Genomic DNA, 24,220 nt, shown 5'->3' with positions numbered 1-24,220 from the left:
GTGACTGGTTTTCACAGGAAAGAGGTCTTCCCTCTGGTCCATTCCTTAAACCATGCCCCCAAGATTGCCTGCAATTGGCTACAACTGTGGGCAACCTCCAGCAGCCAGCACAGCTGCTGGCAGAGGAAGTGATGTCACACAAGGAGGACAGACACACAAGGAGGACATGAGAGTTACAGACTTTTTCCAGCTAATATACTTCAAACTACTCACACACTGCTTTTTTGCTAATCTACCTAAATATTTTTAGACAGCCAAAATCCCTCAACAGTGAGTTCATTTTAAAATGTTATTAAACTTAGCTAATGGTACCATTTATTTCAGCCACTTAGGACTGCACAATATATGACAAACTAATATGTGCACCTAGGTACATTACATATTCTGTGCAACATATGAGAGGAAACAACAATTTTCTTTCAAACTGTGTGCATATTATAGTCATCTGGTGCATGTGGACTGGGATCAAAAGCATTTCACTATGGATTCTTACAGATTTCTAGTTAACATACAGTCCAATATTGTTTCTGTTTCATAGTTTATTGGATACTACATCAATTCATACATAACTTTATTTATATGCTGCATTTCCACAGTTCAAACCATGCTCGAGGCGGATTGCCACATGAAAAAAAGACATAACTACAAGATAACAAAAGTAGTCATAAATATTTTAAAAATACAAACAGAACAATTCCCACATAAATCCCAAGCTATAAAATAAAGATACAGAATCAGAAACAACCCCCAACAGCAGAAGCCTCCAAACAACACCCCAGGCCCAGAGTCTGTTCAGCAGATTCAGTTTTTTGTAGCTGGAGTCAGTCAGGGCTCAACTCTTGCAAGACAAGTAGGGAAGGTCTGCAAGGCAGGGAGCAGGTCTTCCAGGATTTACAGCTAAGATGGATGCCAGAAGGTGTCTGAATCAACTGCAAGTACACCTTCTAATTCTGTAATACGCGAATCCTTGCTGTAGCTTGATTCCAGTGACCCAGTTTTCCCATTGCACATTAAACATGCCAATTATTCTGTTGCTGTTTTTGACAAGCGCAAGCACTTACACTGATAAAAGCATGGTGGCCGTGGAGATCATTATTAGATGGGATCTTAGGGTTCTTAATCAAGAAACTATCCTAACAAAAATATTTAAAGAAATCAGTTTACTCCTAGAGTTACTATCATTTGTAGGATTACCATTATTGGGGCAGCACAATTCATTAATATTGATCAGAAGCAGCTGGTTTCAATCTGGTACTCTGTGTGTTTCTCTTTGTGAGAAATCAATTCCGAGTTTAAATATTGATTTGACAAGTAATGTATATATCATTCTCTGAACTAAGGAAAGAAATTAGCTTATTGTGAAAACAAAGAAGGTGTCAAACGATATATTACTTAGGATGGGGTATGAGTACAGTATATTGAGTGTTGTCTACCTGAGGAGGGGCAAATATGTCAATTCAGTTTCTCTTAGTTTCTTATTTTTCCAGTATTAAAATCTGTTGTCCACATTTCCAAAGCAATTTGTGATTTTTTTTAATTTTCTCCTGAAAATTCGCCACCATTTTCATGCTAATTTCTCCTAATAAACACTTTTTTGTATTCAGTGTTAAGTGATCAACACATTTTTGCCAGGCATTTTCCTTGATATAAAACTTTATTGGATGTTATTTTCACTAATATATGCATTTTATGCACTCGTTTTGCTACATATTGCTCGTACATATTGTTTGGTTAAAAACCGGATTGCGAAAGGATTCAGGGTTTCAGTTCATGTATTTGTTTGAATAATGTGAATTAAAATGCAAACAAAATAAAATTTCTCTCCCATCTCCAATTCTAGCTGAAATTAAGCGCTGAGTAAGCATGAGTTCAGGCTGCCTTCAGTTTAACTGATTTCATCTGGAAATGAAATTAATTGGCTTTAGAAGTCCTTAACTCTTGCTGGATCACATAGCTTTCATTGTAATATAGTTCACATATACCGGTACATACTGAAATCTGAAAAAAAAGTATAGTATTCTTATAATTCCTTTCTCTGTTAATGTTGCTGAGTCATACAAATCAGGATTATTTTGCTTATATTTGAAAATGGTTAACTTTTCAATTATTTCGCTTAATACTTAAAACTATAATAGTTCCTCTTGTTAAGTAATTATAAATGTGCTTACTAAACAAAACAGAATTGCAATTCAAATTGCCCAAACTGAGACTATCCATTTCCAGGGTGTTATTAATGTCCTGCAGTGGTTTCCAGTAGGCTTTTTCTCTAGTATATCCAAATTCTCATTAAAAAGAGAATCAAACAGGAGTCCTCCCCTAGCCTTAGTCATTTGAAGTCCCCCCCCAGCCACACCATTACATCACTTCTCCTTTTCTTTTCGTTTTTCATCCATTTTTATTAAAAGTTTTCAACATAAACTACAATTAAAAAATCACACTTACCTAGAAAAGAAAAACAGAAAAAGCAAGAATAAGGAAGGGAAGGGAAGAAAGAAGAGAAGAAGTAATGCCCTGTATCAAAATTATTCCACACACAGAAGAGTGAACCCTCCCAGTTCTCTCACCTGGGAAATTCCACCTCTTCCCACAGCCTCCTGCCCTGGAATATCTTCTCTTCCCTGCCCCTCAGACAGAGCCCTTCATCTTCAATTCATCGCTTTCCTTTGTGCATCATCCTTAATCCAATTATGTCTGCCAATTATGTATATAACAATTATTTAAAATGTTCAGAGTATGCACTCCAGAATGATATCCAGCTATTTCTCCATTTGCTAGACAGTGTTTTTACAACTTTCATTCCCAGTCTTCTCGCATTCACCAAAAAAAGGTCCAAAATAAGCGCTTCAAACTACAGTTTCTCTAGCAGTCTGCAGTTGCTTCCTAGGTGCTCATGGGAAGACAATCCTTAAAGGTCAATGGAAGCCTTGGAGTAAAGAAAAAATAATAATGTTTCATAAGATGGTCAGCATATTTGTCTTTAGTACCTTAGCTGTAAGAGAGGATACATGTAAAGCTTTCCTTTACTTTTTCTTCAGGCCATATTTGATCTTTCAATTATGAGCATTAGGTTGCCTTTTTCTTAGAGGTAGCAGACGTCATCTGGATGCACAGATCAATGCCGTGGCTAATATGTAATTATCTACATCAGTGCAACAGCTTCCTTTGAATGTTTCCAAATTCTGCGAGCTGACTTGATGAATTGCCAGTTTGGCCCAGATATGTATGATTCAATGATAGCAATGGGATGTTTTAAAATGTCAGTGCAGAGCATATAATTTCAATAAATGGCTAATAAAATACAAACAATAGGCTACAGATGTCTGAGGGCAGAGGTCTTTAGAAGTAGCTTTGACTGCTTTACTTTTTTGTTTTGCTGAGCTAAGGAACTGGATCACTGTGCATATTTATTTATTTTTTAAATCCCCGAGAATTATAGAAAAATGACATCTAATAGAGAACCAGTAGTGACTTTGCAGATACTTTTAATAAGGCTTAGTAAATAATGTATGGTTCATTTGGAGCTGTCTAAAGCTGCGATTTCCTTTAATTGATAAGCCTTACATAATGTGGCTGGAAATGACAATATGTCACTTGCAAGAGCTTTATAATATGCCAGTCAAGTTTTTAATTGTATCTATTCTATTGCTGGTGATAAATTGCAAGGGAAAGCCACTGAAGGAACAGGGGAGAGGAAATCCTGGCACTTTAATAACTCCCTCATGTTTTGTAATATTCAAAATATGAACCATGTTTCCATCCATTACATTGCAGTACACCAAAGTAAAATGAATCTTAAAATGTTATCTCGAACTAGGACCATGCAGCATGAGACTGAGCAGAACAGTCTTAATAATCTGAAATCAGGGCCTAAATCAGGGGTCAGCAACCTTTTTCAGCCATGGGCTGGTACACTGTCCCTCAGACCATGTGGGGGGCAGACTATATTTGGGGGGATGAACGAATTCCTATGCCCCACAAATAACCCAGAGATGCATTTTAAATAAAAGGACACATTCTACTCATGTAAAAATGTGCTGATTCTCGGACCATCCACAGGCCGGATTGAGAAGGCGATTGGGCCGCATCCGGCCCCCGGGCCTTAGGTTGCCAACCCCTGGCCTAAATGGTCCCCAAGACTTTTGTGCCTTGAGAGCCTTTAATAAAAATGATCTTGGACAAATTTGGTAATATAGGAAGATTTTATTAATACATTTGCAAACGGGTGGCTGCAGCATAAAGAGACAGCAACCACAAGGATCAAGAGGTTACACACAACTTTTAAAGCCCCTAAGTCCCTCTTTCCCCTCCCTCACAGAGAAGGTGTGGAAAGTCCCAACTGGTAATAGCACCCCTATTTCCCTCATCAATCATAATAGAAATATGGTAGTTTCCATAACACATTTTAACCACAAATGTTCCATTGCCACGCTTCACCTTTATCTGACCTTGTGTACAAGTGTCAGTTTAGTAACAGGTGTTAACCACAACATTGTGACCTTCACACCTCAGTCCAGTATACCTGAAGGAGTGTCTCCACCCCCATTGTTCTGCCCGGACACTGAGGTCCAGCGCCAAGAGCCTTCTGGCGGTTCCCTCGTTGCCAGAAGCCAAGTTACAGGGAACCAGGCAGAGGGCCTTCTCAGTAGTGGCACCCGCCCTGTGGAACGCCCTCTCACCAGATGTCAAAGAGAAAAACAACTACCAGACTTTTAGAAGACATCTGAAGGCAGCCCTGTTTAGAGAAGCCTTTAATGTTTAATAGACTATTGTATTTTAATATTTTGTTGAAAGCCGCCCAGAGTGGCGGGGTATAAATAAATTATTATTATTATTATTATTATTAGTTTAGCAACAGGTGTTAAATACCCAACCTTGATATGTGGCGCTTTTGTGTTTATGCTGACTACACACTGCGTCCTGTGATCTTGGGCATTTTTGAACCTGTGCTGTACTTTCTGCTTTTGTGGTTAATGGTTAACTTAGCTGCTAGATTCATGCCTTCAGAACTTGCTTTTATGTGAGAGGAGCAAAACAGAGCTTTTATTACAGTTATTCACTTTATCATTTAAGCTATAGGTAAAGTGAATGGCTATAGGTGCAGCCTGTTACATGTGCTGAATAGAAGTGAACTAAACATCTTATTTCTTATAAGCCATGAAGAGGCAACAATTTATCATTTCTCACACTTGTTAAATTTTATTTATCTCTCTATTAGCACACCACTTGCTTGATAGGTATGAGCCACTTAGTGAGTGCCATTTGGTTATGAAAATTAACTGAGGCTGCAGTCCTTTACTCCAGAGGGCACAAATGTGGCATCTCCTTGAAGAGTTCCTTTGGTGTGAGGAGCACACAGAAAGCGGCAAGTTCTTTAGCCCTTAAAAAGCTGCAGGAAGAAGCTTGAAAAGTGATGTTGTTTCCAAATTCCTTTTTCAGCCTTCTTTACATTTTCAAGGCTCAGATCGGCAACCAAGCCTTGGATCACTGTTTTCCTGGTGCCGGCGAGCAGCAGATCTCTGGTTTTTACTATGTGGTCTACCAAAGTCATTCCAGTTTGATGGTGCAGTGTGCTTCTGCATGTGTATGTGCATGCACGTGAATTCTATCTGTCTACAGGGAGGACGGGATGCGGGTGGCGCTTTGGGTTAAACCACTGAGCCTAGGACTTGCCGATTAGAAAGTCAGCGGTTCGAATCCCTGCAACGGGGTGAGCTCCCGTTGCTCGGTCCCTGCTCCTGCCAACCTAACAGTTCGAAAGCACGTCAAACTGCAAGTAGATAAATAGGTACTGCTCCGGCGGGAAGGTAAACGGTGTTTCCATGTGCTGCTCTGGTTAGCCAGAAGTGGCTTTGTGATGCTGGCCACATGACCCGGAAGCTGTCTGCAGATAAACGCTGGCTCCAATGGCCAATAAAGTGACATGAGCGCCGCAACCCTAGAGTCGGTCACGACTGGACCTAATGGTCAGGGGTCCCTTTACCTTTTTACAGGGAGGACAGTGACCTTGGAGAAGGGCATGAAAAACAAACAGAAGGGTTGGTGTCACAGCATTATGTCAAATTCCCAAATGTTCTAATGTACCCCCAAAAGTTCACAACCACTGCAGTGATGTTCACTTATCAGGGTATAAGTCCCATTGGGCTTGGAGCTATTTTTGTATAGGAAATAGGATTGCACCATATTATGTTTGCAATAGTACAGAGGGTTTGCAAAAGCTGCAGTGAGTTTTTATGAACTTAAATTGCAATGACCTAGGCCAGAGATGGACAGGTTTGTTCAAGTACTCAAAAGTCCACAAGGGAACATACTTGTTACCTGCTGTGTCTCATTTTTCTTGCTGTTAAAATCCAGGATAGGCACCGTGACTCTTAAAAAGGATGACAGCAATAAAACAGTAACAAGATAAAAACGTTAGAATATGCCTCTTTGAGTTCCAAGGTCACTTATGATTTAGTCCAATTCTTGCATTGATGTTGACCTCACTGGAAATCAATATCTCTGTATTAGTTTTGTGCACTGAAGTATTGGCATGTCATTTGTCAAGTTATTTTCTTTGCTGGAGCAGAAGATAACATAAACTGAAGTGCTTGGAACTTGAAAGGCACATCAACCACTTGAATTCTCGTCATCAAATGAAATAGTTAAAAGCATTTCCAGACAATATTTGGCATGGTAGATTGTGAATTTCCTTTGTTGTCTTTAGCGGAGTGGGTTGTGGGGAGGTGGGGAGCGGTCAAATTTACAATTTGCTAGTTGAATCACCCCCACCCCTCTCAAATCAGGTCTGTGCTGTGACCAAGCAGTAACCTGTAAAAACAAGGAAAGTAAATGCAGAAAGTACGGAGAAAACGAAAAATGTAAAATGTAAAGGGAGTTCTTTTTGCCTTGCCACATCCTTTCAGCGTGCTGTTGCTTGCAGCAATAAGCACTATAAATAATTTCAGGTAGAGGGATTCTAAGGTGATGTCAGGTTTGGTTTGGATTTGCACACAGACTGTCTTGATAACCACAGACCTCAGTTCTTTGCATATTTAAGTAGTGCGGGGATAGCTCCGTTTCCCCCCATTTGTACTCACATTGCTGAGATGAAAAGTGCACAGATGTGCTCTTTAATTGCTCATTTATTTTACAAAGTTTTGATTGGCTTCTAATAGGCTTATCCTAAGACTCCTCGTGTCATCCCCAAAGAATGGAGGATAGTGCACAGCAGAACTGTCTTGAACATTATGCAGCACACAAGGATTGCAGATATATAGCAATATAAATAGAGAAGGTGCTTTATAAAAGACAGCAAGCTATTCTCTGAATGCTTCTTTTAAAAGACAACTATATTTATGGGGCCAAGTGATATTGTCAATGCGCTTCTATTTGGGCAATAGTTCTTTATCACCTTCTGGCTAACACTGAAAAAGTAATATTCTAAAGGGTGCGATGGGGTGCATTTACAGGAGTGTTTCAAGAAGATAGCATTTTTTAAAATTCCAGTGAATTGGGCATTTCACTAAATTGCCTGCATCAGAGGCAGAAAGGACAAGTCTTTGAAGCAGAATTTATATTGTTTTTTAAATGTGTCTCGTATGATAGCTCAGACAGTAGAGCATGAGATTCTGGGTTATGAGTTCAAGCCCCACGTTGGGTCAAAGATTCCTGCATTGCAGTAGGTTGGACTAGATGATCATCCTGGTCCCTTTTCTATTCTACAATTCTACTATAAAACAAATGTTGATGTACCACTTTAAAACCTAAAAGGTTGAAAGGGGTGTTTCATACATTCAATTTTCAGGTGAGGAGAAAACACAGGAGAGGCTGCACTGAGATAATAATAATAATAATAATAATAATAATAATAATAATAATAATAATCCACCACCCATCTGGCTGGGTTTCCCCAGCTACTCTTGGCGGCTTCCAACAAAAGATTACAAATTCATTAAAACATCAGTCATTAAAAACTTCCCTAAACAGGGGAGTTTTTATTTCTAGTGAACTTTCAGTCTTCCTGCTGAGTCCCGTGGTCCTTGGCAGAACAAAAGACCATGTGCATCATTTGCCACAAGTGAGAGCTCTATGGGATATTCTAATGGTTATGGGGTTGCTCGTGCGTAAGTTGCCGCCACTCCTGGGTAGGTGGCCTGGTTAAACCTTTCCTGGCTGGACAGCCCCTCACTTCGTGGCTGCTCAGTCGCTGGCAGAATCCGACAGTGGGCGTTTCTTCAACCTTTTCCAACATAAAAGTTGTTTGACGCCCAGTCTCCTCCTAGCCTCCCTGCACGGAAGCCTTCTGCGCAGGGTGGGCATGGGTAGCGGAGGGCCTGTGCTCTCTCCGCTGGTGTCCAGTGAAGAGTCTCTGAGCCTGCTCTCCGCTTCCCCCATTGGCCCCCCTCCATCCCTGGTGTTGCGCTGAATTTCTTCCCCAACAGGAGACCTGCCTCTCTCCCTACTTGGCCCCTCTCCAGCATCGTCGTGGAGCCTCTCCTCCTCCTCTCGTTCCGATGGCAGTTCCCTGACAGATATATATTGTATTGATGTTAGTTCCCCATTGCCTGCCATCATTCCTGCATGAATCTGCACAGCAGCTGTGGTCATCTTCTGAAGCTCCACCCTGTGTTCCACTACCATGGCAGGTGCGATTGGTAGAGACATGAGGCAGGCCCTTTTGGTGGCAGTGTTGTGACACTGAACCTCCATACCGGGGAGCATTGCTAAATAACAACAAATATATTAGTGATACTAGCATATAAATACGTATTGCACTGGGGGAAATGGCTTGCAAAAATGTGTTTATTAGGAGAAAGTAGCACAAAAATGCTGACAAATTTTCTTGAGGGTTTTTGTGTGTGTGTGTGTGTGTGTGTGTGTGTGCATGCAAAATTTAGCAAATGCATACAGGTATGTTGATAACTGAATTTAAGATTGGGCAAAAAAGGGAATAAATAAATCAGAAATCCAACCATTCCTACGTGAAGGGTAAGCACAAATTGTATATTGCTATTTTGGCTTCAATGGCAAATTGTTGCTGTTTAGTCGTTTAGTTGTGTCCGACTCTTCATGACCCCATGGACCAGAGCACGCCAGGCACTCCTGCCTTCCACTGCCTCCCGCAGTTTGGTCAAACTCATGTTCGTAGCTTCGAGAACACTGTCCAACCATCTCGTCCTCTGTCGTCCCCTTCTCCTTGTGCCCTCCATCTTTCCCAACATCAGGGTCTTTTCCAGGGAGTCTTCTTTTCTCATGAGGTGGCCAAAGTATTGGAGCCTCAGCTTCAGGATCTGTCCTTCCAGTGAGCACTCAGGGCTTATATCCTTCAGAATGGATAGGTTTGATCTTCTTGCAGTCCATGGGATTCTCAAGAGTCTCCTCCAGCACCATAATTCAAAAGCATCAATTATTCGGCGATCAGCCTTCTTTATGGTCCAGCTCTCACTTCCACACATCACTACTGGGAGTAGTGATGGCAAATTGTAGTTTGTTCTAAAGAGGAAGTAAGCCATTGAATTGGAAGAATTCTGGTGAGTTTTCACAAGGACTTAAAAAACAACCAAGAATTACAAACTGAAATGGAAATGTGGAAGACAGAATCTACTATTGGGTGGGGGGTAGAAACTGAGAGAAACCAAAGTTGACAGATTTGCCCATTGCTACTCCTCTATGCAATGTCAGTTGCATGGAGAAACGAATGAAAAGCACTTATCTGTGGGTAGGATCTGCCTTCTGACTGCACAAGCCAAGCCATTCTTTCTTCTTTTAAAATGTACCTTCTGGAATTGATTCCTCTGTCATGACTTTGATCACAGGCCACCTACCCACGGTGTTGCTCGCAGCCACTTGAATCTAATCCCTTAATTGTTTTGTATTGCACACATCTTCATTAGCTGATAGGTTCCTGGAGCCAGAGACCTTGTCAAGTTCTATATGTGTATATAAAATGATATTATGAGTATAACCCACAAGGACAATCATGATCAATGTAGGTTAAAATAATACAATGTGTAAAAGTGAAAGGGGCTTTATCATTACTGGGGGCGGAGGACAAAACACCACGTTGTTTATTATTGATGTCTTTTAGTTTTCAGCTACCATTTTCGTAGGCAGCTTAATGAGCTTTTAATTTTTCATGCCGCTGAACTGCAGAGAAGGCTTCCTTTGCAATTACATAAGTTTTTATACTAATAATACAAGCGCTAATGTAACAATTGTTCCCTTAAAATGCTTCCTGTAAAATGCTGTGCATGACTCACCGTGATAATTCTTCCAGTCTATTTGTGAAAAATATTTTGTTGCATGGCATATACTTTTGTGCTGTGTTGCAACTGGAAATTCTCCATGCATGACTTAATAGTTAATAGCAGAGAAGTAATAAAATGCTGACCTTTAATCCAAGTTCTGCATACTGTGCAATGCCATGATATAAACATGAACACAATGAAATTATGCACACAGAGAATACATATTTGTTTCCCAAAAACATATAGGAACACGTGAAGCTGCCATACATTGAGTGAGCCATAAACAAACCCCTGTGTTGCAATATAGACAAGCTGAACAATATAACATTTATAGACTAATTTATTTATAGATTAATACAAATGATCAGAAATTACAACCAAAGTCTCTAAATCTTCTTCACCAGACACAGTTGTTGTTGTTGTTTAGTCGTTTAGTCATGTCCGACTCTTCGTGACCGCATGGACCAGAGCACGCCAGGCACTCCTGTCTTCCACTGCCTCCTGCAGTTTGGTCAAACTCATGCTGGTAGCTTCGAGAACACTGTCCAACCATCTCGTCCTCTGTTGTCCCCTTCTCCTTGTGCCCTCCATCTTTCCCAAAATCAGGGTCTTTTCCAGGGAGTCTTCTCTTCTCATGAGGTGGCCAAAGTATTGGAGTCTCAGCTTCAGGATCTGTCCTTCCAGTGAGCACTCAGGGCTGATTTCCAGTCACAGTAGAATAATTCAAAAGTTTGATATATACATAATCAGTCACCAAATATTGCCGGAACAGAGTTTCCGGATAACCAATCTATTATGTTCAATGCTTCATCAGCCAGACTTGTAAGAATTAATATGAGAAGGATGCAGTTCAATTTCTTAACAAGCCAATCTTACGTGTAAGCAAATATAAACGTTGTAGAAAATATGCTCTGGATCAGTGCTCATACGATACTGTAGTCACTGATGACTACATATTGAACGAAACAGATTGGTTAACTGGAAACTCTGTTCCGGTGATATTTGTTGACTAATTATGTATATATCAATTTTTTTTAATTATTCTACCGCGACTGGTGAAGAAGATTTAGAGACTTTGGTTGTAATTTCTGATCATTTGTATTAGTCTATAAATAGTGTTTAGTGCCATTGCTATTGCCCATTGTGTTGTGTTATATTGTTCAGCTCATACATTAAGTGAGAGCAGTGGTGGTGCTTGTTATTGTTGTTATTATATTTTATATGTGTTTTGGCTGAACGTTCTTGATTGACAGATCAGGATGGATGCTTAATAAACAGCAGAGATCATTTAAGCGCTGCAAAAGCTTTGTGCAAATAAATCAGGATGAATGCTCAAACAGGGCATCTCAGGCAGAGATCTTTTCTAACATGTACTGCTTGTTATTTTTTTAACTGGAGATGTCAGGGATCACTTGATGCTTCTTAGAAATAATAAAATGTATAGTGTTTCTTCATCTCTGTATATACCCCCTTCCACGGTGCTGTTAACATGGTTAATATATTATCAGTGTGACCAATTCTATTGCATTTGTTTTTTATAATCAGCTGAAGGTGCTTGTGGAGGAACTCTCCGTGGGACAAGTGGAATTATTTCAAGTCCTCACTTTCCTTCTGAGTATGATAACAATGCTGATTGCACATGGACCATTCTAGCTGAGCCAGGAGATACCATTGCTTTGGTTTTTACGGATTTCCAACTAGAGGAAGGCTACGATTTCTTAGAGATCAGTGGCACTGAAGCACCATCAATATGGTAAGTCAATACAGTGGTCTCATTTCATATTTATAGAATCCTTCAAAATTTAGCCATTCGAAATTCTGTATTCATAAATTGTTTGAAGTTGTTTGTTTTGAAGTTGTAGTCATTGCTGTCGTGATGATAATAATGCCTGTATCAGTTCCATCAGGAATACATATGCATTAGTCAACTAAATATTGTTAATGCTATTTTAGAAATACTTTATGGTGAATTACTTGGGGTTACAGCAAGGAATGAAACAAACACCTTTAGAAATGTGTTCAGAATGATGATGTGGTAGGATACTGCCCTCTAATGGAAGGATCCAGAATTATTTTTCTGTGAGTCATCATAACCTCTTAATATATAATTACACTTTAAGGATTTGTGGAGTAGAAATGTGCTTCTCAGTTTGATGAGAGGGAATGAAAGAGAGAACTGACTCTACCAGAGAGTGTTGCTTTGCATTTAATGATACTTCTTGTTTTGTGACAACCACTGCAATTTAGATAGCAGCATGTCTAGCGAACTTTAAGAGTATCTCACCAAATAATAACTTCTAGCTAATAGGACCAGTTTTCTCATATACCAGGTTTCTGCCCTTGTGCTGACCTTTCTACTCTTTGAAAACTGTTCCCGATCCATTATTGCTGGCATCCTGTTTAAAACTCATCAGTATGTTCACACATACATCTAAGTACACACACACACACACACACCAGTGCTTTTTGAGGAACAGTTCTGGAGTACGCCACTCATTTGGGCTGAAGCATGAATGGTTAACATAATTCACATAACATAGTGTTCTGAATATCGTAAATGATATCACATGCCTAAAATTAAACTTGTTGTGTGCAGTTGTTCAGTATTCAGCTGAATACTGAATCCACACTGAATCCACTGAAAACAGGAGCGAAAGACAGTGTTTCTAATACCTATCTTACCTCAGTTCTATTTTCATTCCAATAAATTGTTTTGATAATACACTTGCTTACTTCACATACATTTTCCAACAGTTGTCATAGTGATAATCTCTGTGATATTAAAGTGATACCAAAGCATATTGATGACACTGGTCCTACGTTTTTTGTGCTGCAGCATTCAGGCATGAGGGGGCTGTAGCTTTAGAGCATCATTTGAGAAGAGGTAGTTCAATGTTTCTCACATTTATTTATAAACTAGTTCCTTGTCCATTCCCCCCCCCTTTTCAAACGTGCTTCTAGATGTCAGGTCTTTAATGAACATTCAAACTGTTGGTGTGGGAGGTTGAAGTGCAGAGGAGGCATCGAAAATATGTCATTTTGTCTTGGAACAGGGCAGGCAAAAACAAGGAGAAGAAATACAAATAGGGAATGAGTTGTCAGGACTGTTTTAACAATTAGCAGTATCACACTACAGTCAATAAAGATGTTAGCTGTTTCACTTCTTTAGTATGTAGGCCAGTCCTATGTATGTTTATTCAGAAGTTTATACTAAAAAAAAAAAAGTTTATATAAAAAAATTGTGCACAGTGCCATCAAAGTGGATGCAGAAACATTATTTCTTCCACTCCTATAATGCTAGAACTAACGGTAACCCTATGAATTTGATCACCACGAGATTTGGCAAACTCTACTTACGGACTTTGTTGCTACATGGTGTGTTGATGACCACTGGATTTAATGGGTTTCAAATGGGCCAAGGCAAATTCATGAATAGTTACCAGCAGCTATGTGTGTTTAAAGTAATGCCGAGCCAAACTTGTGAAAGGTCAAAACTTCAGTTTGAATTTGGGGTGAGATTTGGTGGTGGATAGCTTGGTGAAACTGCTGCACTTCTTCTTCTTCTTTTTTTCATTTTCAGGGTTTCTAGCCATGTTTCTCTTTGTGGTGTGGAGAACATTGCAGAGCTTCTCCAAGATCAGCTACAAAAGCAGCTGCTATTTTTGATTTCCCAGAATCCCTTCTTCTGAGGGGTATTCTGGGAAATCTAAAATTGTGACCACTAGGCCTGAGAGTCTCTCTCCCCCCACCAAAAGTTGCCCCCTAACTGGCAAATGAGAAAATGTTATCCCATTTCACTGAAAATGGGCCCATGACATTAAGGGGGGGGGCGTAGCTATAAAAAAGTACATTATGGATCAATGGAACCTTTGAGTGTAAAGAATGTGTACTCTAGAATTTACTGTGTGAAAGGAGCAGAAATTATTCTGGCTAACTACTTTTTAAGTGGCAAAAATAATTTTAATTTGTATACCACAAATCGCTGTGTTATATTCCAAAAAGGTAATTTAGGTTGATGCCGAAGTGAAGCAGCTGTTTGGTTACAAATATTAGTGTGCATATAAATCACTATTTCTTAGAAGTAAAGCAGAGTCATGTTTCTTTTATTTGCCAATGTTCTGTCTTTCACAAATTACTGATACCGTAAAAGCATTATTTGATCTTGGAAGATTGAGGGTATATAATTATTTGCCCCCAAAATTTTATATGACTGCCTCTATTTATTTTTTGGCTTGTTGAATAGCCTTGAACATAGAAAATAGTAAGTCAGAATAGCAACTATGTCTCCCAAACAAACCATAGTTATATTATTCACTTTCACTGAATGCTGTGCATAGTGGTAAATGTAATTCTTTATGTTTTGATTGTGTGTATGTGTGTGTATGTGTGTGTATAGTGTGTATGTTTATGTCTCTTGTGCTTTTATATAATTTAATGGGAGGAGCCGCCATATACCATATTTTTCGCTCTATAAGACACACCAGACCACAAGACGTACCTAGTTTTGGGGGGAGGAAAGCAAGAAAAAAAATATTCTGAATCCCAGAAGCCAGAACAGCAAGAGGGATCGCTGCGCAGCGAAAGCAGCGATCCCTCTTGCTGTTCTGGCTTCTGGGATAGCTGTGCAGCCTGCATTCGCTCCATAAGACGCACACACATTTCCCCTTACTTTTTAGGAGGGAAAAAGTGAGTCTTATAGAGCAAAAAATACGGTAATTACAGCATGATAGAGCATTTGTATTGGTTTCCAAGAACTCCATGGCCTGACCTAGAAGACGTATTTACATTTTTATCCACCAATATATTGATTATTCAAATAAATAGCCTTCATTTTTTTATGAACTATTTCAAAATGTATTTTTACAGGATGCTTTGAATGTTATTTAGAGCTTTTGTCTCAAGTTCCAAATGCTTCATTCCCTCCTGAAGCTGCAACAATTTCATGGAGCACTGAGTTAGGGAAGGGAGTAATTTTACCCAATCTAATGCATTTTCAACAAGGGACATAACATTTCATTGCTGAATGTCTTTCATGGTGGGAAAAGGCAGTACTGGTACGAAAATTACCTTAAATGCTCAGCGTCTTAAATCTTTTAACAGTTTCAGGCTTTGACTGAAACAACTTAGCCAATGTACCTGAATTTTGAATTATTTAGTTTAGAAATCAAGTCTCATTATCCACCAGCTGACAAAGTGGTTAAACAATATCTTTGATTGACTAGTGCATTGGGTTGAAATTGACTTTTTAAAAAACTCCTTACACCTTATGGGTTCTCCTTTTCCTGGCATTTTCTTCTTCTGGAAAATACCCATGTATTGCTTAAACCTTGAAAATCTTGTATGCTAAGGAATAATTTCATAAGGTGGCATTCAACTAAGTTTTGAAATTAATGAACATTTCTGTCCATCCACGAATCACCAGTGCTGCATTTATATATTTGAAGTAATGCATTTAGTGAAAGCCTCCAATTTAAAAATATTTCAACTAGCGTTGAATATTCTATGGCTGAAAACATTGAGGATGGTTTTTCTTTTCCTTACTTTGAAGATAAGGCGTGGACACCAAAGAATGAACATTTTACATTGGTTCTTCCACTCAAACATGTCTGAAACCAGATGGAGGTAACACTTATAACATCAGTAACAGAGTGGTATAATTTATTGTTCCTCGTAGCGTAATCTGTAGTTCTTGCTTAGATACTAGTCATCTGTTCAGATCAAAATGCATTCAATGTGCAGGGTAAAGAGAAAAGAAGCAGTAAATTGGTGCTTAATTCACAGAGCATTAGCACTTCTTCTGCACCTGCTAATTTACTACCTACTGCGCTAGCAAACGATAAAGGCTTAATTCACATCCATCATTCCACCTCTGAATCTGACAGGAATATAAGATTGTGATTACGCTTTCAGAACCTGTGTATGGCCTATGATGTCATTTTCCAGGGTACGTTAAATTACATAAAAGGCAGTAGGTTTCTAAAACTTAATGTATATTTATAGAAAGCTGACTGATGCCTTGCTTTGGTAGTTCATAATTGGTTGCCCATTTCATTTTAGATGCAAACTATATTCAGTATCAGCAAATGGAAGGGAAAACAGTTAACCTAGTTCTTCAAAGTACATATCAGAAAGAAGACATGTTATTCACCTGGGTAAAAAGGAAAAAAATAAAGAGAAAATAAAACACCTTGCCTAGTCCCCCCACGAGACATCTATTTGCTATAGACTGTTTCCTATCACGTTGCTTAGACTTTCTGACATTGTGTTATCATATTCCTGTTACATTTTTCATTTCCTTTTTAATGAATTGGATGGTTATCCTACAGAAATCTCAGATAATTTGAGCAAGATTTTAACTCTGGCCAAACAATTTGTTGAGGGGCAAATAAAAAGCTATGTATAACTGCTGGTGTTTCCCATTCTTTTCTTTTTTTATGAATGGATATATTTCATTTGTAATATCTGAGACTTTCCTATCTCCCAAATAAGTGACAGCTAAACCTTTGCAACATGGTGGTCTGTATGTGATTTTGGCTATTTGGATGAAGACTCGTGAAATTCTTCCATATACAATCAAAGTCAAATTCAAAGAACCAGTGTGATTGAGTGTTAGATTTCAGTCAGCAATCAGCTCAGTTGCCTGTCCTAGGAAAATCTGTCTCTCGGTCTCACGGGAGAGAGAGCACATGATAAAATAAGATATGTACCACAGTACCAATCTCTGTGATGCCTTATAAATGTTGGAGGAAATGTATGAAGTACATAACATCCAAAGTCTCAACACTTCTGGTTATACTGTATTGCAAATGTCATTGCATCTACTATTCATTTTTATCTTTGTTAAAATAACAAAGTACTCTAGGAAGTACTCAAGGAACAACATGAGAAACATTATGGGCCTTTTGGGCTGATCTGTCAGCACTCTTTCTGTGACTTTATTTAACAATAATATACCATATTTTTCCATGTATAACATTCCCCCATGTATAAGATGGGGGACTGTTTTGGGGGTCTCAAAATTAAGAAAATTGGGGGAGATTACCCATAGTAGTTGAGCTTTCTTGAGGGGGTTTGCCAAAATCACTCACCTGTCTGATCTATGCTGCCTCTTGCACGTGCCACAAAAGCCACCTATCACCTGCCCCCTCACCGGCAGAAGCCACCAATCTCCCACCCAATTGCCACAACAACAGTCAATCAACACCAGTCCTTGCTGCGGCCACCAATAACACACCCAATAGTGTTTGGCAGCAACCAATCCCACGTTCCTCCTATTCACTATCAGTGTATAAGTAATTTTTTAACATAATTTTTAATAAAAAAGCCTTGTCTTATACACAGAAAAGTACAGTATGCATAAAGGAGATATAAACTGACATTGTTGGGGGGGCATTTTCTAATTGGAAAAGAGGCAGGCAGGGGAAAAACCCCACTCATAATGATTAGTATATGCATTCTGCAAGGTGAGAAGGAACAACAGACGTGCCGCTGAAAGTTCACTGGCATGCTGCCATTCCATAAATGGTTCAACTATTAAGACTGCAGTGGCTTGCATTAACTCAGAGTAAATTCATCAATGAAGTGTTCGCACAATAATGTTCAATAAACACCTTTGCCCATTGCTATTACTGTTTAGTTTACACACCAATTTTATTGATTGCTTCTATAGCACCGAAAGGATATAGCACTCAAGTTCAAATTGATACATATGTTGGTCACTGCATATTTTTTAAAAAGGGTCTGGCAGGCTGGTTATATTACATGCACATGTTTTTATTTTGTTTTGCTGTTCATAGCTTCACTAAGAAAGCAGGAACCTACATTGTACTGGGTGGTGAAACACAAGAGTTATGGTTGTAGAAAATGTGTGTGTGTGTGTGGATTGAGTCATCATTTATACTGCTCCCACTTTCATGTGGTTATAATTCACAAGAGCATGTCACTGTAAAACAAACTAGAAATGTGTATTATTATCATACAATGAACCTTTTTAAAAAAATTCCTTGATAATCTAGAACTCATGGAAAAGCTATTTAGAAGATGGACAGTGTTGCCTGGTGACTCTTACCCAAGATAAGTGCTGGGCTAAGCCCTGCTCAGGCGTTCCATTTCTCCAGTGTGATGACCATTGGGTGAAAGAGAGCAGGAGTGGGGTGGAAGATGAAAAGCTTTTTTTCTGAAGTGGGGAGCCCCATTCTACACTCATGGAGGATCCCTCTAAAATTTAGAACATGGTTTCTACTAAATTGTAACTTGTGTGTGTGGGTAGCAGCTATGAGTAGAGGAGACTGCCCTCTTCAGAAGAATGCCCTTCAACCAGTAGAGAGAAGAAAGGTCAGAGGCCTGGAGTAGGCAGGGCTTGCCAGTGATGGCCCAAGAGAGTGAAATGAATAGCCAAATAGGGCTAAAATCCATGTAGAATGATTCTTGGTGTACTTATAAATGCTAAAAGTAAATGTGGATAATTGAAGCAAACCTGTTCTACATACACTTACCCTGAAGGCCCTCTTCGATGCAAGATGTTTCTTTGACATCATTTGCAATGACACCAACAACATAACAACCTAGGAGTCTTCCTTGCAATATTTTTGCTTTAAGCATTGCTTGCTTACTGTAATGGTTGCCAGGGCACCATGGCATTGCTCAATTGGTTGCACATTGGCATGTTTCAGGTAGCATAGGAGCATCAGATTGGTTCTGCCACTGTACCTGCACAGTGCTGAGCTGCTGAGCTGCTGCTATATCTCTCACCCTTTCCATATCCATCAGCGATGCTCAGCTTTAGGAAGCAGGTGAATAACACCACCCCACCTGTACAATCCTGCTGACTGCAACTGCTTGCTTGTTCATGTATTCATACCTCGCCTTTTCTGTGTAGTCCAAGGCAGCGATTTAATTATAGGCATTTCCACTATTGTAGAGATTAGCCAATACCCAGTTTGCTAAATGACCTGTCTCTTTGGCAGTAGGAAATGTTGCAAAGTAAACAGCAAGCATATTTTCTCTTTTGCCCATGTTCCTTCTTTGGGCCCAATGGATAATATTTATTTAGCTCCACTGTGTGCTAAATCTATATTAATTTCTGCAGTCCTTTAATAATGAAAGTTGTAGAAATTAATACCATTCAGTGGTGCATTGCAAAGCCTTTTGTTTATGGCAGTATTTTGTGAGAAGCTAAGGTGCTATAAATATGTTAAATCATCTCCTGTTTTTATATCAATAGGAATCCATTGTGTAAAAATAATTTCTTAAGGGTTTTGCATGCTCTTCAGAAGACTGAGTATAAAGTTTATTAGATTAATATTAATCTGATTTTCAAAGATCAAGGGACCTTGCACTCTTCTCCAACAGCTAAATTATACATATCTTTTATGAATGTTCACTTCTCTGTTTTGTTTTAGCTTTCCAATATGTAGAACTACTGAGTCTGCATAGTCAGATATAGACTTTTTTCTAGCGATTTATTTTGATTTGTGCATGGTAAGATAATTATTCTTGCTGTTCCTTAATATTTTACTATGCTGTCAAAAAAAAATGGCTGAATATATACACTAGTTGCGAGTCTTGCATTTTTAAGACCAATACAGTGGTACCTCGGGTTACATACACTTCAGGTTACATACACTTCAGGTTACAGACTCCGCTAACCCAGAAATAGTGCTTCAGGTTAAGAACTTTGCTTCAGGATGAGAACAGAAATCGTGCTCCGGTGGCGCGGCAGCAGCAGGAAGCCCCATTAGCTAAAGTGGTGCTTCAGGTTAATAGTTTCAGGTTAAATACGGACCTCCGGAATGAATTAAGTACTTAACCCGAGGTACCACTGTAGTCCCCAACACAGTGGATCAATCTTTATTGTTTCAACCATGAGTAACAACAGAGGAGAACCCCAGAGATAAAGAAAATGCAGAATAGCCTATCTGTAACAATGAAACAAAACTAGAGCATTTGGGGAAGATGTGTCAGTGACTCAGAAAGACGTACCAACAAAGCAGTAATATAAATAGTCTGGCCCATGCCCAGCCAAGCCAGTTTTACATTCTTGCAACTTTCGGTTTCAACAGAATAAATTCTACAAAATCCTTCTAATCTTAGCAATTTTGCAAAGTAAACTGTGTGATCTTCAGAATAGCATTGTGAAGATGGAAGATAGATTTGGCTGTGAAAGCTTTCAGGCTTGCCTCCAGGTTTATCACCTTTAAATTGTATGCTCACAATGCCATTATGGTAGCTGCATGCTATGTGCAATGTTATCAGATGGATATTGCGTGGCAAGGCCCCCAAACCAGCCCCTCGTTCGAACAAAATTCACACTGACACAGAATTTTGGTTTAAGGTTATTGGGCAAAATTTTAGGCCACAACTTTATTGATTACAGAAATGTGAGCGGTATTGGCTTAGGCACTGGCAAAGGACTATATCGGACTCCTGCCCCCATTGCAGGAAGTCAGTAAGGGTAAACCACCCAATGAGGAAGCCACATTGGGGAAACCCACCTGTAGATCTCCTCAGTGTCCCCAGAGGCCTGGCATGGCCCTAGCCCATCAAGCGGACTTCAGACAGGATCCAGGCCCTGGATTCCTTTAACGGAATACCCTTGGTCAATGGAGGGGCAGGCGATGGCTGAGAGCCAGTGTGGTGTGGTGGTTAAGAGCGATAGACTCGTAATCTGGGGAACCGGGTTCATGTCTCCGCTCCTCCACATGCAGCTGCTGAGTGACCTTGGGCCAGTCACACTTCTTTGAAGTTTCTCAGCCCCACTCACCTCACAGAGTGTTTGTTGTGGGGGAGGAAGGAAAAGGAGAATGTTAGCCGCTTTGAGACTCCTTCAGCTAGTGATAAAGCGGGATATCAAATCCAAACTCTTCTTCTTCTTCTTCTCCCCTCCCCCACAAATCAATGAGCCAGTGCCTAACTGCCAAACCTTAAAAAGTTGTGATGATTGCTAAGAGGTAGGCGAAAACCAAGTGACCAGTGCCAATCTGCCAAATGGAAAAATTCCTACCTGGCCCCCGTCCCAAGACAGGCGACCAACCAAAGTCCAAAGCAAGGCCAGAGGACATCTAAAATAAAGGGCAGGTGGGTGAGTGTTCAGCAGCGCAAAGCAGGTGCCTGACACGTGTCACGCTGCCACTTTTATATCCCCCCACGATCACCCCACACAAAAGTGACTGGCCAAGAAGCCAGTCCTCTGTGGATCGTGGTGCCACCCTGGCATGATGGCATTACTCCGCCCATGCCAGGGGGGAGGAACCGGCCTGGGGGCCTGCCCGCAATCAGGACCATCCTTAAAGATGATCCCACGATCTTAATGGCGGCGCGCATAGACGCTGCGGCTTAGTGCTCTCCCTTAGCGTTTTGTTTTGTTTTTATTACTTTTATTATTTTATTATTTTTGCTTGGTCCGAGTATGTCTGACCGGGCAAGAAAGATTTACAGCAGGCAGGAACTTCTGAAGGTCGGGTTACAGTGTGAACGAGCTGTAAGAGCTGATTATTTTCGCCCAGATAACGTTCCGGTGGGAGTAGCCAGGCCGCCGGGCTCTCCATGGATTACTATGCCTCCAGGGAGGAGGCGAAGGCGGCGTAGAGACAGGAGGCAAAGGCGGGGTTGTCGGGCTGGCGTCCTGGTAAGATTACAGAGGAGTCCATCTAAACCACCACTCCCCAGCATATTTCTTGCCAATGTGAGATCTCTTGCCAACAAGATGGATGAATTGAGGTTGCAGGCAGCAAAGAACAGCCTTGTAAAAGATTGCTGCGTTTTATTTGTCATTGAGACATGGCTTCAACCGTCCATACCAGACACAGCTATTCAGTTGGAAGGCTGGGTGGTACATCGTCATGACCGAGGCATGGACTTCGGAAAAACCAGAGGAGGGGGGCTGTGCGTATATGTGAACAAATGCTGGTCCAATAATTCTAAGACTGTGGGCAGTCACTGTTCACCGGATTTGGAATATGTGGCTGTTAAATGTAGACCAGCCTATCTCCCTAGGGAGTTTACAGCTGTTATGTTAACTGGTGTGTACGTGCCACCAGATGCCAATGCCAACTTGGCTTTGGGATGCCTGCAGAGCCTTATCAGCAGCCAGCAAGACAAGTATCCTGAAGCTGTGCACATCATTGCGGGAGACTTCAACCATGTAGAACTTAAAACAGTGCTCCCAACGCTCTATCAGCATGTGAAATGTCCCACAAGAGGGGACAAGACACTAGATAAAGTTTATTCGAATGTAAATCACGGCTATAGGGCTTTACAGCTGCCACACTTGGGCCAGTCCGACCATATGTCTTTGTTCCTGGTACCAGCATATATCCCACTCAGGAAACGGGCTCCCACAATATTAAAATCTGTTAAAATCTGGCCTGAAGGTGCTATTCACCAGCTGCAGGACTGTTTTGAGAGAACTAATTGGGATATTTTCGATCGTTCAGACCTGGAGGAGCACACGGCGGCAGTTCTGTGCTATATCAATCACTGCACAGACACTGTCACAGTAAACAAATCCATCCGGTTTTATCCCAATCAGAAACCCTGGATGAATAGAGAGGTCCAGGGCCTGTTGCGGGAAAGGAACAGGGCTTTCAGGTCAGGCGAGGTGCAGCTTTACAGTGTGGCAAGAGCAAACTTGAAGAGGGGTATTCGACAGGCAAAACGGGATTATAGGCTGAGGATTGAGGACAATTTAAGGAGCAACAACACAAGACAGATGTGGCAGGGGATTCAGCACATTACCAACTACAAACCTAACCTTGGTGCTGTCGACGGTGACCCTTTGCTGGCGGAGGAGCTTAACCTCTTCTTTGCTCGCTTCGAGAAGGAGCCACCTGAGACGCCGGTATTACAGCCACCAGCCCATAGGGGCCCCTCATTCACGGTAGAGGAGCATGAGGTGAGAAAGGTATTGAGGATGGTGAATCCGAGGAAGGCGGCTGGACCTGATGGCATCACTGGAAAGGTGTTGAAGGGCTGTGCGGATCAGCTGGCGAGGGTCTTTACTAAGATCTTCAACAAGTCCTTACACCAGTCTATTGTCCCACCCTGCCTGAAGTCGTCAACTATTGTCCCTCTGCCTAAAAAATCCACAATCAGTAGTTTGAACGACTACAGACCAGTTGCACTGACTCCAATCATCATGAAGTGTTTTGAGAAACTGATGCGCCGTCATATTATTTCCTGTCTTCCATCAACTTTTGACAACTACCAGTTTGCATACAGGGCAAATAGATCCACAGAGGACGCTATCACCACTACTCTCCATGCTGCTCTGTCCCATCTGGAGCAGCCGGGGAGTTATGTGAGGCTGCTGTTTGTGGACTTTAGCTCAGCTTTTAACACTATCCTCCCCCATAGACTGGTGTCCAAGCTAGAGGCGATTGGACTCTCCAACTCCACCTGTCTCTGGGTTTTGGATTTTTTGTCAGAACGTTCTCAGAGGGTTAGAGTAGGGTCACATATGTCCACAGCCCTTAGCCTTAACACCGGCTCACCACAGGGTTGTGTGTTGAGTCCCCTGCTCTATGCTCTCTATACGTATGACTGTACAGCCACCTATTCCAGCAACAAAATCATCAAGTTTGCTGATGACACTACGGTGGTAGGGCTCATTTCAGGAGGGGATGAGTCCGCCTATCGGGACGAGGTGGAGCGGCTCTGTGTTTGGTGTGGAGAGAACAATCTGGCTCTTAATACGGCTAAGACCAAGGAATTAGTGGTGGATTACAGGAAAAAAAAGGCGGACATTCAGCCCTTGCATATCAATGGGGAACGGGTGGAGAGGGTGGCGGAATTCAGGTTTTTGGGAGTAACTATCGATCAGGGCATGACTTGGAGCGCAAATACCACTGCTCTGGTGAAGAAGGCCCAGCAGAGAATTTATTTCCTCAGACTTTTAAAGAAGAACAATCTGAGTGAGAGACTGCTGGTGTCCTTCTACCGAGGCTCCATAGAGAGCATTCTTACATACTGTATTTGTGCTTGGTTCTCCAGTTGTA

General features: G+C 40.8%; 1 protein-coding gene across 2 annotated transcripts in view; it reads left to right on the top strand.

Annotated features, from left to right (window-relative positions):
- CSMD1 (CUB and Sushi multiple domains 1) overlaps nucleotides 1-24,220 on the top strand; it is a 949,519-nt gene that overhangs the window by 479,476 nt on the left and 445,823 nt on the right. For both annotated transcript variants that reach the window (XM_053380819.1, XM_053380818.1), the window contains exon 5: nucleotides 11,772-11,979. In XM_053380819.1, coding sequence (XP_053236794.1) covers nucleotides 11,772-11,979 — 208 coding nt within the window. The remainder of the gene's footprint in view (nucleotides 1-11,771; nucleotides 11,980-24,220) is intronic.

This window comes from Podarcis raffonei, chromosome 3 (assembly GCF_027172205.1).
Source record: "Podarcis raffonei isolate rPodRaf1 chromosome 3, rPodRaf1.pri, whole genome shotgun sequence".
In the NCBI taxonomy this organism is placed as follows: domain Eukaryota; kingdom Metazoa; phylum Chordata; class Lepidosauria; order Squamata; family Lacertidae; genus Podarcis; species Podarcis raffonei.
This window is presented reverse-complemented; position numbering and strand designations above follow the sequence as displayed.